The 13691-nt window shown below is 35.8% G+C and overlaps 1 protein-coding gene across 7 annotated transcripts in view; it reads right to left on the bottom strand.

Annotated features, from left to right (window-relative positions):
• ZNF148 (zinc finger protein 148) overlaps window positions 1–13691 on the bottom strand; it is a 122875-nt gene that overhangs the window by 43528 nt on the left and 65656 nt on the right. For all 7 annotated transcript variants that reach the window (XM_027582726.1, XM_027582725.2, XM_027582720.2 and 4 more), the window contains one exon: window positions 2956–3081. In XM_027582726.1, the coding sequence (XP_027438527.1) occupies window positions 2956–3081 (126 nt within the window). The remainder of the gene's footprint in view (window positions 1–2955; window positions 3082–13691) is intronic.

Here is a 13691-nt window from a genome sequence, read left to right as displayed (position 1 = left end):
CATGATAGCACCAAATAACTTGACCTAGCCAACACTCCCAAGCTTGACTATACCCTCTTCTTCAGACATGTTGCCAAATGTATTTTGGCAATTTTCAGTATCAAATCTACCTCTGCCATATGACAGAGGCTTAGAAAGCAATTATTGCTTAAAATCCATGGCAGTTAAAGATGACCTAAAAATACAGTACTTCTCACTACACAGCTGATCTTGAAAGGAGTCACATTTATTTATATGGATATGTAAGCTCTAATATTTTAACTAAAAGTCTATCATGTTAGTTATATTTTCTGTATAGATCCCCAATCTAATATGACACAATGCTGGCACACACCCAAAATATTCATGATGGCAAATTCAAGATCTGGAAAAGATTCTGGGGGAGAGTAGAGTCTTCTAAGCATAGTAAATTATAATTCTTTGTGAAACTTAAAACTGTTTTTAAGGAATTTAAAACAAGCAATACATTGATCTATAGACGTGAGATAAGCTACTTTCTCTTCTTACAAAAAAGGCAGAAACAGTTACTTTAATGAAAAATACAAAGTGTTAATTTTTTAAAACATGCTTGAGAAAATATAAAATAACTCACTGGTTCTGTCTCAAATTCTAAGACTCCAGACACAAAAACCATTCATCTGAAGACTGCAGACCAGCGTTAAAAACAGTCCACAACCATTCTCCGTTACATTTAATGTGTCAGGACAGTTTAAAAATAATTGTTTTTGTTATTCTCACACCCTCATCTTCCATGTATTATTTCTAGTTATGTCACTCTCCTAGGAATTCCCTAAAAAGACCTCCCCAAAACATTTCCTTATATATAATATACTTAAAATAGGCCAAATCTTTCATCTAGCCATTACACAGATATATATTTATGTAATACCCTTAGAAATATTTTGATACATTATCAGTTTATCTACAAATTAGACAAGCAAAATAGCTTAAAGCCTCTAAAAATCTGATCTGTATTAGAAACACCTAGAACATAGCACCAAATAGAGATGCCAAATAACACCCTACTGGAAGATAATAATCTGAGTTTTAGTCAGAATTTTAGGATACATTACACTCAAGAATAGTACCAGAAAAAAATGGCGATAAAATACCAAGGAAAATGTAGTATATTTTTTTTAAAAGACTTTATTCCCCATAGATTAGCAGCAAACCCAAAGTAACAATTACTATCGCAATATTATAATTTTTTCTTCAAAACCTTGTATTGCTCTATGTATGAAAAACTTGATTTATTCATTAATGTAAAAAAAAAACCAACACAAAAGTATCATATAAGTCACTGAGAAAAAAATTAATCCCAAGAAAACAAAGGGAAGGAGAAAGGCAAGGAGGGACGTCACAAAACATGAAATATAAAATGCCAATAATTATGGGAGAAAAAAAGTTTAGTATGGCCAGTAACTAAAGAAATTATAATTTAAACTATAATGAAATGTCCCTCTTAAGCTACAAAAAATGAAGTCTCACACTTGAATGTACAGACATGACACACCTCAGATCCACTACAGGTAGCAATGTAACTGGTACAACATTTCTGGAAGGAGCCACACTGTCAAGAACACTTCTGAAAAATTCATGCCCTCTGATTGATGATTGATTCAGTAACACATGAAGATCTATACACAAATATTTTAAGTGCAGCATGATTTAAAATAAAGGCAAAAAGAACACAACTTCCAACAATATAGCAATCACCGAATATATAATGTGACACATCAAAAATAATATATTATGCAGCTAATAAAATCTTTATAAAAACCATTAATAACTTTAAATGTAAAAATCGCTTACACACTGTTAAAAAAAATCAGGACTTTCAATCAATCAATCTATGTACACAAATTTGAATACAGAAAGGGAATATGGCAGAAAATTATGTTAGCTATCTCTGGCAATATAACTACAGGTTATTTTAGTCTATATTTTTCAAATTTTTCTATAGTAGGTATACATATATATCCCAAAAGCTGTGGTATGTTCTTAATGCTCACCAACAGAGTAAGGAGTCAGGTGGTGGAAAGTGTTTGTTGTAAATATTCTCACTATGGCTAATTTTAAGTTACTAATGATTTTAGCACTGGCTTGCAAAATTCCTGTAAATTTAGCAATCAGCTCTGGCAAGCCAATACAAGCTGGCTTCAGCACATCACTGAGTCCAAAAATAGACTAATTATATAAATAATGATGATGATAATCTAAATCACAAATGTAAAAATAAGGATTCATCAAAATTAAAAGGTCATGTTACATTATGACTTTAAAAAATCCTTCTTCACTATATGAGGTAAAACAAAAGATGAAAAATAATTATAAAGATGTAAACATACCGCTCAGAATTCAGAGACTTCCTAGAAATACCAAAATGCTACCTACAGTCAACTATTACTATACCAAAGAGGAAAAAAAGCCAGCAATTACTACTAGTATTTACTAGGTCACTTATTTACTAATCTATTCATTCACCCATCAAGGATTTCTTAAGGGTCTATTATGCCTACTATTCCAGGCTCTTGGGATACAACTGTGAATAATATGAAGTCCCTGCCCTCGTGGAGCTTACATTCTAGTACAGGTATCCCACAACCTTTCCCTGATGAATAACTGGTGTTGAATTTTCTTGAAATCATATTAAAATAAGTAAAACTAATATGAATGAGAAGCAAGGGCAGAAAAGAGAGACGTGGAAAAAGAAAAGTTTGTCTTTAGAAAAAAGACATGGTGAAAAAAGTGGAAAAATTAAAACCAATGGCCCGCCACCTCCCTGCAGACATGCATCCCCGTCCTCCTGGCGATTCTGATACAACATTCCAACTTTACTAAGCCACATGAGATTTTTATGTTTGCCTTATGGTCCAGCCAGGTTCCTGCCCATAAGATTAACCAACAGTTTGGAATTAGGAGGTTAGGGACCACCGCCTTAATATATTCTCTTACTTTTGCAGGAGAACGTTGTTTCCGTTTCTTCTTTTTCTGTAAGTCTACTGGCTCTCTGATTTGTTTTTTGTCTCTCATCAGTTGCTCAGATACATCAGTAAAAGTAATTTCCTGCTTTACACTTATCTGTTAAAAAAAAAAAAGCCAAATTTTAGAAATAAACAAAAAGTCCATTGTGACAAAGCCATTACATGTTTAATCCTTTGCTCAACCTACATATAGGTGCTTCCAAAATGATGGGTGTGTGTCTGTGTGTGTGTGTTCATTACTAGGCAATAGAATAATAAGAGTCAAGATTATATGAATAAGAGTCAAGAGTACATCAACTAAGGAATAGACTAAGATTTTACAAAAATCTATCTGGAAAAGAAGATTAAAGATATCATGGGAAAGGATTACAAGACCAAAGAATAAAGTAGAAGTCAGGACACAAAGTAAGATCAATTTCACTCCCACATTTAAGGAAACTGATACTGAAGTTAAAAGCACAAAAAGAGGTTTAAATTCCAAAAATCAGTAAAATATTGGGGGAATAAAAGGGTATTCAGACTTCACAGTAGGCTTTCCCTCGATTTATAAAATATCATGAAGAAACACAAAATTCTAAAAGGTAATCACGTCAGAAGAAAGGTAAGACAAAAAATGAAAATTTAATTATCTTTAAACTCAACACTCTGACAGTATCTTAGCTTAGCCTGTACTTTCCTGGCCGATACACCAAACCATCACCAAATAAAGATGTTTATAGAACTGCATACAGTGTTAGGCCACTGTTATGTACAAGGCAGGATACTAATTACACAACAAACAAAAACTACAAAATGTTATCCCATCTTCAGATCTCTGTTTTCAGATAAGAGATGCTTGTCCTAAACACACACACACACACACACACACACACACAGAAATGCATGAAGGTTCTTAGATCAGTAATGGTAGTGCCAATTCTCATCACAACTGATGATACTCAGTCATCTGCTCTTTAATACTACATTTTCCATCTATCCTTGAAACGAAAATATAAGAATCTTAAAACTAAAAAACCTTTCAACTCAACAGGTTCCGAACCACATTAAATATCCTTGACCTATCCACCATGAAAGGACACAACAAGTCTGCAACCTGGAAGAGGGCCCTCACCCTACCATGCTGACACCCTGATCCTAGACTTCCAGCCTCCAGAACTATGAGAAATAAATCTCTGTTCTTTATAAGCTAAAATAAATAAATAACTCCTTAATAACAATCCAGGAAGTACCATGTAATAGTGGCTACATTTTTCAAAACATACACTAAAAAAATAGTGCAAAACATTATAAACATCTTGCCGATTCACAGTGTAAAGTTGGAAGACAGCTGTGCAGAAGAGGTTCATGAGGGAAAATGCAACATAAGGCAGGGATTTCAGGCTGACAAAATAAGAAACTGGAAGCTTTCATAAATTCCTGAGGTGTAGGCAGTATAAGAATCACAAATCAAGAAGAATCTTGGCACAAAAACAGGATGTAAATGATTTACTAGGTTAATAATTCTTTCTATCAGGTTACAGAATAGTACTAGCAAACCTTCCTATGGCTTCTTTTGGTATCACTATTTGGAACATAAAATAAAATGGTAAAATCACCACCAACAAGGCTTTGGAATACAGACATGTTACCACCTCTGAAGTGATGTGTACTGAAATACAAAACTTGGATTGGGTGTGAGACAGGAGAGATGATTACAGACTATGTAAGCAGCTGCTGAATTGCTCTGTCCCATTTTGCAGGGGCACCAAAAAGTAGTTCCAGTATTTCCATCAGCTTCTAAATTGCAAAGAAACCATGAAAATTTAGCATGCAGCAGTTAAGAAACAGAGGAATTACTTTCAGCAAAAGTGCCAAGTAGAGTATAAGACAAATTCACAAATAAATTCTGCTATTAGCAGATATTCACAAACCAAGGAAGAGCCTTTATGTGTAAACAGTGAAAAAGATTAATAAATGTATCTAAACTTTTCAGTTATTTCACATATATGGAAAGTGGGTTTGTTTTTTTTTTTAGGTTTTATTTATTTATTTGTCAGAGAGAGAGCACACAAGCAGGGGGAGCGGCAGGCAGAGGGAGAAGCAGGCTCCCCGCTAAACATGGAGCCCAATGTGGGACTTGATCCCAGGACCTTGCGATCATGACCTGAGTGGAAGGCAGACGCTTAACCGACTGAACCACCCAGGCATCCCTGGAAGGAAGTATTTGTACTAGCATTCTCAAATATAAGGCACACTCTTTTTTTAAAATTTTTTTATTATTATGTTAATCACCATATATTACATAATTTGTTTTGGTGTAGTGTTCCATGATTCATTGTTTGTTCATAACACTCAGTGCTCCATGCAGAATGTGCCCTCTTTAATACCCATCACCAGGCTAACCCATCCCCCCACCCTCCTCCCCTATAAGGCACACTTTTAACATATGAAAGCCCAGCCTCAAACCCAGAAGTATCAATGAATCAAAACATGGTGAATGTCAGGCACACAGGAAGTTACATTTTTAGACTGCACCAACAGGCTTATTGCCCATAAATGGAATAAATTAATCTCCTCTATATATAATATAACCACATACTAAAGTACACAGATCCAGCCTAAGGTGCTTAGAAAAGATGGAGGTAACTCTTAATCATAAAGAGATGGATGGGTGTGATAGTAAGTCAGCTAGAAAGAGTGAGTTGCAAAAAAGTCTGAGAAAACTTAAGTCTCCTTTGCCTTTAAGAAGACAACTATAATCTATAAAAACATGAAAACTTTTTTTTTTAAAGTAGGCTCCATGGCCAGTGTGGAGCCCAACATGGGGCCTGAACTCATCACCCTGAGATGAAGACGAGCTGAGAACAAGAATCAGATGCTGAAACCAACTGAGCCACCCAGGCACCCCAAAACATGAAAACCTCTTAATCGTGACAAAAGAGACAAGAATTCATCCATACGTTGTCTTTTCATTCCTTGAGAACTGTCTTTACAAGAAAATCAAGTTCTCGGTGTTATTTTTCACCTAAAATAAACCAAAGTATAATTAATCAAAGCAGCATCTGCAGGTACATGATATTTGAAAAGACTGGTTTGCTGGATTTTTGAAACATATTCATTAGGGCATCAAGAAAACCAAGAGAGGTACGCCTGGGTGGCTTAGTCGGTTAAGCGTCTGCCTTTAGCTCAGGTCAAGATCCCAGGGTTCTGGGATCGAGTCCCACATGAAGCTCCTTGCTCAGCGGGGAGCCTGCTTCTCCCTCTGCTTGTGTTCTCTCTCTATGACAAATAAATAAAATCATTAAAAAAAAAAGAAAAGAAAACCAAGAGACTAGGAAATACGTCAGATTAAAAAAACAAAAACTCTGGTTTTTTCCTCATCACTTAAGCTTTACCATTCCACCTTGTCCCATATACAACTTCATGCCTACATTTGAGACCTGAACTTCAATGCTGTTCTCACTACCAACCCAGAAATACCATCAAACCATCAATCAGCCTAACTATCCTTCTTTCATAAGATCTGACTAAACCCAGGCATTTCTCCACCTAAAACCTGAAGCCCCCTCTAGATCTCTCACTTTGAGACTAGGGAAACTGTCAGGCATGACTCCCATGTTATACCTACCTTCCATACTCTTCTAACTTCTTCCCCAACACCTTTAGAAGAGGTAGAGACCTATAATGTCATACCTCCTCACCCTCTGCCACAGCCCATGCTGGTTCTTTCTTGCTACTTCTAAAATGTATCTCTTAATTATCCCGATGTTTTCTTCATTTTTGATCTCTTTCACTTCATTCTCCTGACCTTAAATATAAAGAGGCCTCTCTACATTAAAAAAAAAACTCTTCCCTTGATTCCCATGATCACTAGTAAAAAGGGAACCCAGAATCCAAAATTACTCTTTTAAGACTTATTTCATTTCTGGCCCAAAAGTAGACAAACTATCCTACCTTTAGATTTCACTATTTCATGCACTTGTATCTTATCTTGATATCTGCAAGTAAGATATCCTTCATTGGTATTTCCCATAATAGCCTTACTCATTTATTCGTGCAACAGCTACTAAGTGCCTGCAATGTGCTAAACTCAGTCTAAAATAATTTAACAAAAGCTTTAAATTTACTAAAATTCTAATATGTACAGAGCACAATTCTAAATACCAAGAATACATTCTAAATATAAGGTCTCCTTTTCAAAGGCCTTAAAAATGTACATGCGGAGTTTTGATGCATAACAACAACAACAAAAAACACCTAGCAATTCAAGATAGTACATGTTAGGTTCAACCTAAATGAATGGGAATAAGGGCAGGGATCAAAGGGAAAAATTAATGAGACTGGAAATAACCGCAAAAGGCTTAATGAATGAAATAAGAGACTTAATCAGAGCTGCAGGTTTATCATACATATCTCTTTATTTTTTCCTTCCAACCCTGCTACCCTTCCCAACTTCTTTCTTCCAGACTTAATAAGTGATATAACCAATGTGAAACGTACTAAAATAAATTTGCCAGACATAGTGTATGATGAATAAATATTTCATTTGGGTTGCACATTTTAGTCGACCCTCTACCCATAACTCCCAGGTAAGAAGGTTTATTTTAGACTCTTCCTTTTCTTCACTCTCAGTATTCTACATCCATATCCAGCAACATCCATTTCACTCTAATTAACTTTATCAACCTTGCTGCCTAATGGCATTATCATCTCCCTCATATATTCTCCCATGAAAAAATATAAAACTGTTTTTAGGGAGCACCTGTATGTCTCAGTCAGTTAAGTGTCTGCCTTCGGCTCAGGTCATGATCTCAGGGTCCTGGCATTGAGCCCCACCCGCACTGGGCTCCCTGCTCAGCAGGGAGTCTGCTTCTCCCTCTCCTCTGTCCCTTCCCCATTGGTCCTGTGCATGCACACGTGCGCTTCTCTCTCTCTCTCCCCCTCTCTCAAATAAATAAAATCTTAAAAAAACAAAATTGTTTTCTTATCATCTCCCCAGTGAGGAATCTACAATAGCTCCTTGTTGCCCATGGTATCAATTATATTCTCCCCAGCTCAGCTTTCAAGATTCTATACGATCCACTTTACAGAAAAGAAAAGATCACTTCGCAGAAGTAGCTGTCCTTACCACCTCTCCTCTTTATTTCTAGAGACATATGTTCCTTCCAATTTTCAATTTCCTCTCTACTCTGTGCTACTGACTCAATTCCTATCTGTTTCACTGCCTTTCTAAAATAATCTTCCTTATTCTACCAGCTACATCTTCTCTACCTAAAAGCACACTTATATTTCCTCTATAAAATCATTTCTCATAAACCAAAATTTTTCTAACAATTTCCTTCTTATGGCCAAACTTTTACAAAGAATAATCTGTTATACAGAATAAGTCTTTTATAAGAATACCGACAAAGTAACTGCCTCCAAATTTTAGAGAAATGGTTATTCCTGAAAGTAAAAGTAGTACACACAGCCATATAAAAAGGATGTGTTTTTCACTAGAAGGGAACTGTTTCAAAGTATTGCATCTAGGAAACAAAATCAAGGTGACCGTAAATAAAACAAGTGTCTGAATATAAAAATAAAGATATAACACAATTAACTGTACTGTAAACATACTGCCTAAAGAAAGAATGTTAGCAATAGTGGGGAATATTCCTGGAGTCTGGAAAAGAGAAAGTTAAGACCAAGAGTGTATCTGTGTGTGTATTTCAGGGTAGTTTTGGCAAGAACAGTTAAATGTAACTGGTCAATAGGAATATTTCTAATTCCAAGCTCACTAAGTCACAGAATAGGGCAAGGAGAGGAAGGAGCACACTGACGGAACAGGCCTTTGTGTGATGCATGAACTATAACCTTCCCTTCTGCCTGACCCACGACTGCATTCAAAATTTTGAATGGAGCTACATTTGTCAGGGTTTGACAAGGTCCATAGTTATCTTTTGATTTTGAAGGGTTCAGGGATCCATACTTCACAGCAAATATTCTAGTCTGTTTCTCTACATTTCTTATGATAAATCTGCATTTTGGCTGCTACGCTCGTAACTTATAAATTAGATAACTCTAAGATGAAGTAGATGAAGTGCTCAAATCAAGTTATCTTATCTGCGACAGTGCTGACTCCCCCCATCCTACCTGGACATTCCATTCTTTCAACTTCCATAAAATCATGGTTTATCTCCTATTCCTCATGGAAGTTCTTCTGAATCCATCCTTCCAGTATATGTAGACATAGACATAGATATACACCTTCATTTTGTAAGAATTTCAGTAAATCTTTATCAATGATTCTCAAAGTGTGGTCCGGGGACTCCTGAAGGTCCCCGACACCCTTTTGGGTTGTCCATGAGCTCAGAAATGCTTCCATAATCGTGACGGTTTTCCCCACTCTCCTCTCATGAATACAGTGGCATTTTTCAGAACTAACATGTGATGTCACCACAAAGTGAATGTATTAGCAAATGTGAGAATCTAGCTATATTATAATAAGCCAGGTAATACACATATTAATAAAACTGTAAAACAAAGTCTAAGTTTTTTGTTTTAGAAAACAAGGTTATATTTCATTAAAAATGTTGTATGTTATTTTTCACAGAACCAGAACATATAATACTGAAATGTATATGGAACCAAAAAGACCCCATAAATCAAAAGCAATCTTGAGAAAGCAAAACAAAGCCAGAGGTATCACAATCCCAGATTTCAAGATATACTACACTAAGCTATAGTAACCAAAATAGTATGGTACTGGCACAAAAACAGACACATAGATCAGTGGAACAGAAAAGACACTCCAAAAATAAAGCCACAATTATATGGTTAATTGATCTGTGACTAAGGAGGAAAGAACATACAATGGGGAAAAGACAGTCTCTTTAATAAATAGTGCTGGGAAAACTAGGCAGCTACATGCAAAAAGAATGAAACTGGACCACTTTCTCACCCATATACAAAAATAAATTTAAAATGGTTTAAAGACGTAAATGTGAGGGCTAATACTATAAAACCCCCAGACAAAAACATAGGCAGCAACCTCTTTGACATCAGCTGGCCGAAGAAACATTTTTCTAGATATATCTCCTCAGGCAAGGACAAAAGCAAAAATAAACTATTAGGATTACATCAAAATAAAAAGCTTTTGCACAGGAAAAAAAACCATCAAGAAAATGAAAAGGCAACCTACTGAATGGGAGAAGACATTTGCACAAGACAGATCTGATAAGAGATTAATATCCAAAGTATATAAAGAACTTAAACAACGCAATACCAAAAACAAACAAACAAAAAAACCCACAAATACTCCAATTAAAATGTGGGCAGAGGACCTGAATAAACGTTTTTCCAATGAAGACATACAGATGGTCAACAGACACAAAAAAGGTGTTCCCGAATCATCAGGGAAATGCAAATCAAAACCACAATGAAAAAAATAAATATCACCTCACATCTATGAAACTGACTAGAACCTTTAGACAAGAAATAACAAGTGTTGGTGAGGATGTGGAGAAAAAGAAACCCTCATGCACTGTTGGTGGAATATAAATTGGTGCAGCCACTGTGGAAGAGTATGGAGGCTAATCAAAAAATTAAAAACTAAAATACCTTACAATCCAGTAATTCCACTACTGGCTATTTACCCAAAGAGAGCAAAAACACTAATTTGAATAGATATATGCACCCCTATATTTACTGCATTATTTACAACAGCCAACATATGGAAGCAACCTAAGTGTCCAATGTTAGGTAAATGGATAAAGATGTGCGCTACATGCACGGACAATGGAGTGTTACTCAGCCATATAAAAAGAATGAGATCGTGCCATTTGCAACAACATGGATAGAACCATGGGATATTATGCTAAGTGAAATAAATCAGACGGAGAAAGAAAAATACCACGATTTCACTTCTATGTGGAATCTAAAAAACAAATGTACAAACAAACCAAAAAAAGGAGAAACAGATCCATAAATACAGAGAAAAGCTGGTGACTGATTGCCAGAGGAAAGGGGGGGAGGATGGGCAAAATAGATCAAGAGGAGTGGGAGGTACAGGCTTTCAGTTATAGAATGAATTAGTAACAGGGACAGAAGATACAGCATAGGGATTATAGTCAATGGTATTGTTAACAGCACTGTATGGTGACATATGGTAGCTACACTTGTGTTAAGCACAGCATTAACACAGAGCTGCTGAGAATCACTTTGTTGTACACCTGAAACAATGGTATACAATGTGAGATTGTGTGCCAATTATACTTCAACAAAAAAATAAATTAAAAAAGACAGAAGGCAGAAAAATACTGCGATTGGTGGGTACCAGGTTAGCTAACGATTTGCCAATATAATTTTTTAAAAGTATGTTCTATATTAACTTGCAGTGGGATTTGTTATTTACAAATTAATAAATAAAATTTTAATTTGTTTTAATTTCTAAAATGGTAAATAATGATATATATAACCAACATAATAAGCAAGAGTTGTTAGGAGCATTCAAAATTTTTTAAGACTAAAACGGCTGCATGCAAGACCAGAAATTTTGAGAGCTGCTGACCTAGATACATCTTAACTAAACTTTGTGTTCCCTTCCTCTTCTCCATTCAATCTCTTTTAATAGGTACCTGGACTCTACCAACATAAAGAAATGAAGAGAGATTTGTGTGCATGTATGAGTTAGCAGACATACATGTATTTCCTAGGTCTGTCTACTGAGATTACCAAGAAGGAATGATATCTAACACACCTAGCACCCAGAACTTAGGTTCTTAAATATCATTACCAAAACAAGAGGAACCGGGGCACCTTGGAGAAGTGACGGATTCCAGAGCTGGGCCAGGGAAAAATATAAGATGACCCTGCAATATCCTGTGGTACCAGAAACTAAAGAGCCAGAAAAACGGGGCGCCTGGGTGGCTCAGTCATTAAGCATCTGCCTTCAGCTCAGATCATGATCCCAGGGTCCTGGGATCGAGCCCCGCATCGGGCTCCCTGCTCACTCTCCCACTCCCCCTGCTTGTGTTCCCTCTCGTGCTGTGTCTCTCTCTGTCAAATAAATAAATAAAATCTTGAAAAAAAAAAAAAAAGAGCCAGAAAAGGGATGAGCACGTGTCCAAAGACCACAAGTCTGGAGGAACTCTAAACCAGCACAGCTGGAACAACTTTAGCAAGAAAATAAGTAATGACAGTACAGGATTGGAACTCAGAATAAAATGAATATCCATGCTGAGAAAAACTGAAGTAACTGAAAAAATTAATAGGGGAGAAGAGATAGCTACAATTAACATAAATACAGCAAGAAGGAGGAAAATACAAAATCACAATTAGGCAAACACCACATTAATAACCACAATCGGCAGGGTCCACTAATGGATGCTAAAATCAGTAGGGAGGAATTTGAAGAGAAATCAAATATTTAAACAGACTCAAAGATATTTGTTAACTACAAAGGGAAAAACAGTGACCTTATAGTGGGGAAAACTGGCAGTAATACCTAAACAAAGAATCAAGGTTAACATCACCAGTAATAAGACATATCAACATTTTGTACCAACATCACTTCTTTGGGGTCGTCAAAAATGCAGAGCTTCAACCTAATCATGAGAAAACATCAAACTCTGAGAGACATTCTAGAAAATAACTGACCAATACTCTTCAAGTATCAAATGTCAAGGTCACAGAAGACAAGGAAAGACTGAACTGCTTCAGAATGGAGGAGACTTAAGAAGATGCAAAAACTAAATGGCAGTGCAGGCTCTTACACTGAATCCTCAAACAGAAAAAGGGCACTAGTGGATAAACAAATGAAATTCTAATAACGTCTGTAGTTTTACCAACATTAAGTTCCTGGTTTTGATAACTGTATTGTGGTTGAATAAGCTTTGATACGAGAGAAAACTGTGTGATGGGTTTATATGCACTCTAAACTATTTCTACAACCTTTTTATAAATCTAAAATTATTACGAAATAAAAGTTAAGAAAATTTTGATTTTTCTCACTACAAATATACTTAGCATCCCAAACTTACCATATTGTATACATTAAATATGTACAGATCTTCTATATATCAATTATACCTCAATAATGCTGTTTTAAAAGAGAGTTACCATTTATATGGTCTTCTATAAATTTGTGGTTTCTCCTCCTCAGCATGATAAACAAAGATTCATCTGCCAGTTATTGGGTGCTGGGCACCGTCCACTGTTCTAGGGTCCTAGGTGCTAAGACTACGGGATGGGGGGAGGGGGAGGCAGGCGGCACATGCTCCCTAGCCCATACAGTCTACTGCAGTTCATCTCAGTTTCAGAGCTACACTATTTTCTTCCCATTTTAAAAATAAGAAAACTAAGGCCCAGAAATGTTAAGTCATTTGTCTAAAATCCCACTAATTAAGAGGGGAAATCAAAATTTAAACCCAAGTCTTCCAAATCTAGCAACTGAAACCTTAACTACTGTGATCTGTGATTTATTACCTTCATGTTACCAATAAGGAAACTAAAAAACTTCAGGGAAGTGTCTTACCCAAGCTACTATATTTCAACACTAGGACTTAAATCAAGATCTTGTATCTTTTAGTCCAGTGTTATTTCCATTACTTTAACAGCTTCTTAATAAATCTGAATTATTAAAACTTATTTTAAAATAATTTTTTCCATGAACATTTTATTTTTCCAAATATGAACTACAGTTTGCTTGCTGCCAGAATGTGGAAAAAATTTCTAATGGTTCTAGAATGG

This window comes from Zalophus californianus, chromosome 1 (assembly GCF_009762305.2).
Source record: "Zalophus californianus isolate mZalCal1 chromosome 1, mZalCal1.pri.v2, whole genome shotgun sequence".
Lineage (NCBI taxonomy): Eukaryota > Metazoa > Chordata > Mammalia > Carnivora > Otariidae > Zalophus > Zalophus californianus.
Note: the sequence above shows the minus strand (reverse complement) of the source record. Positions and strands in the feature narration are given on the sequence as shown.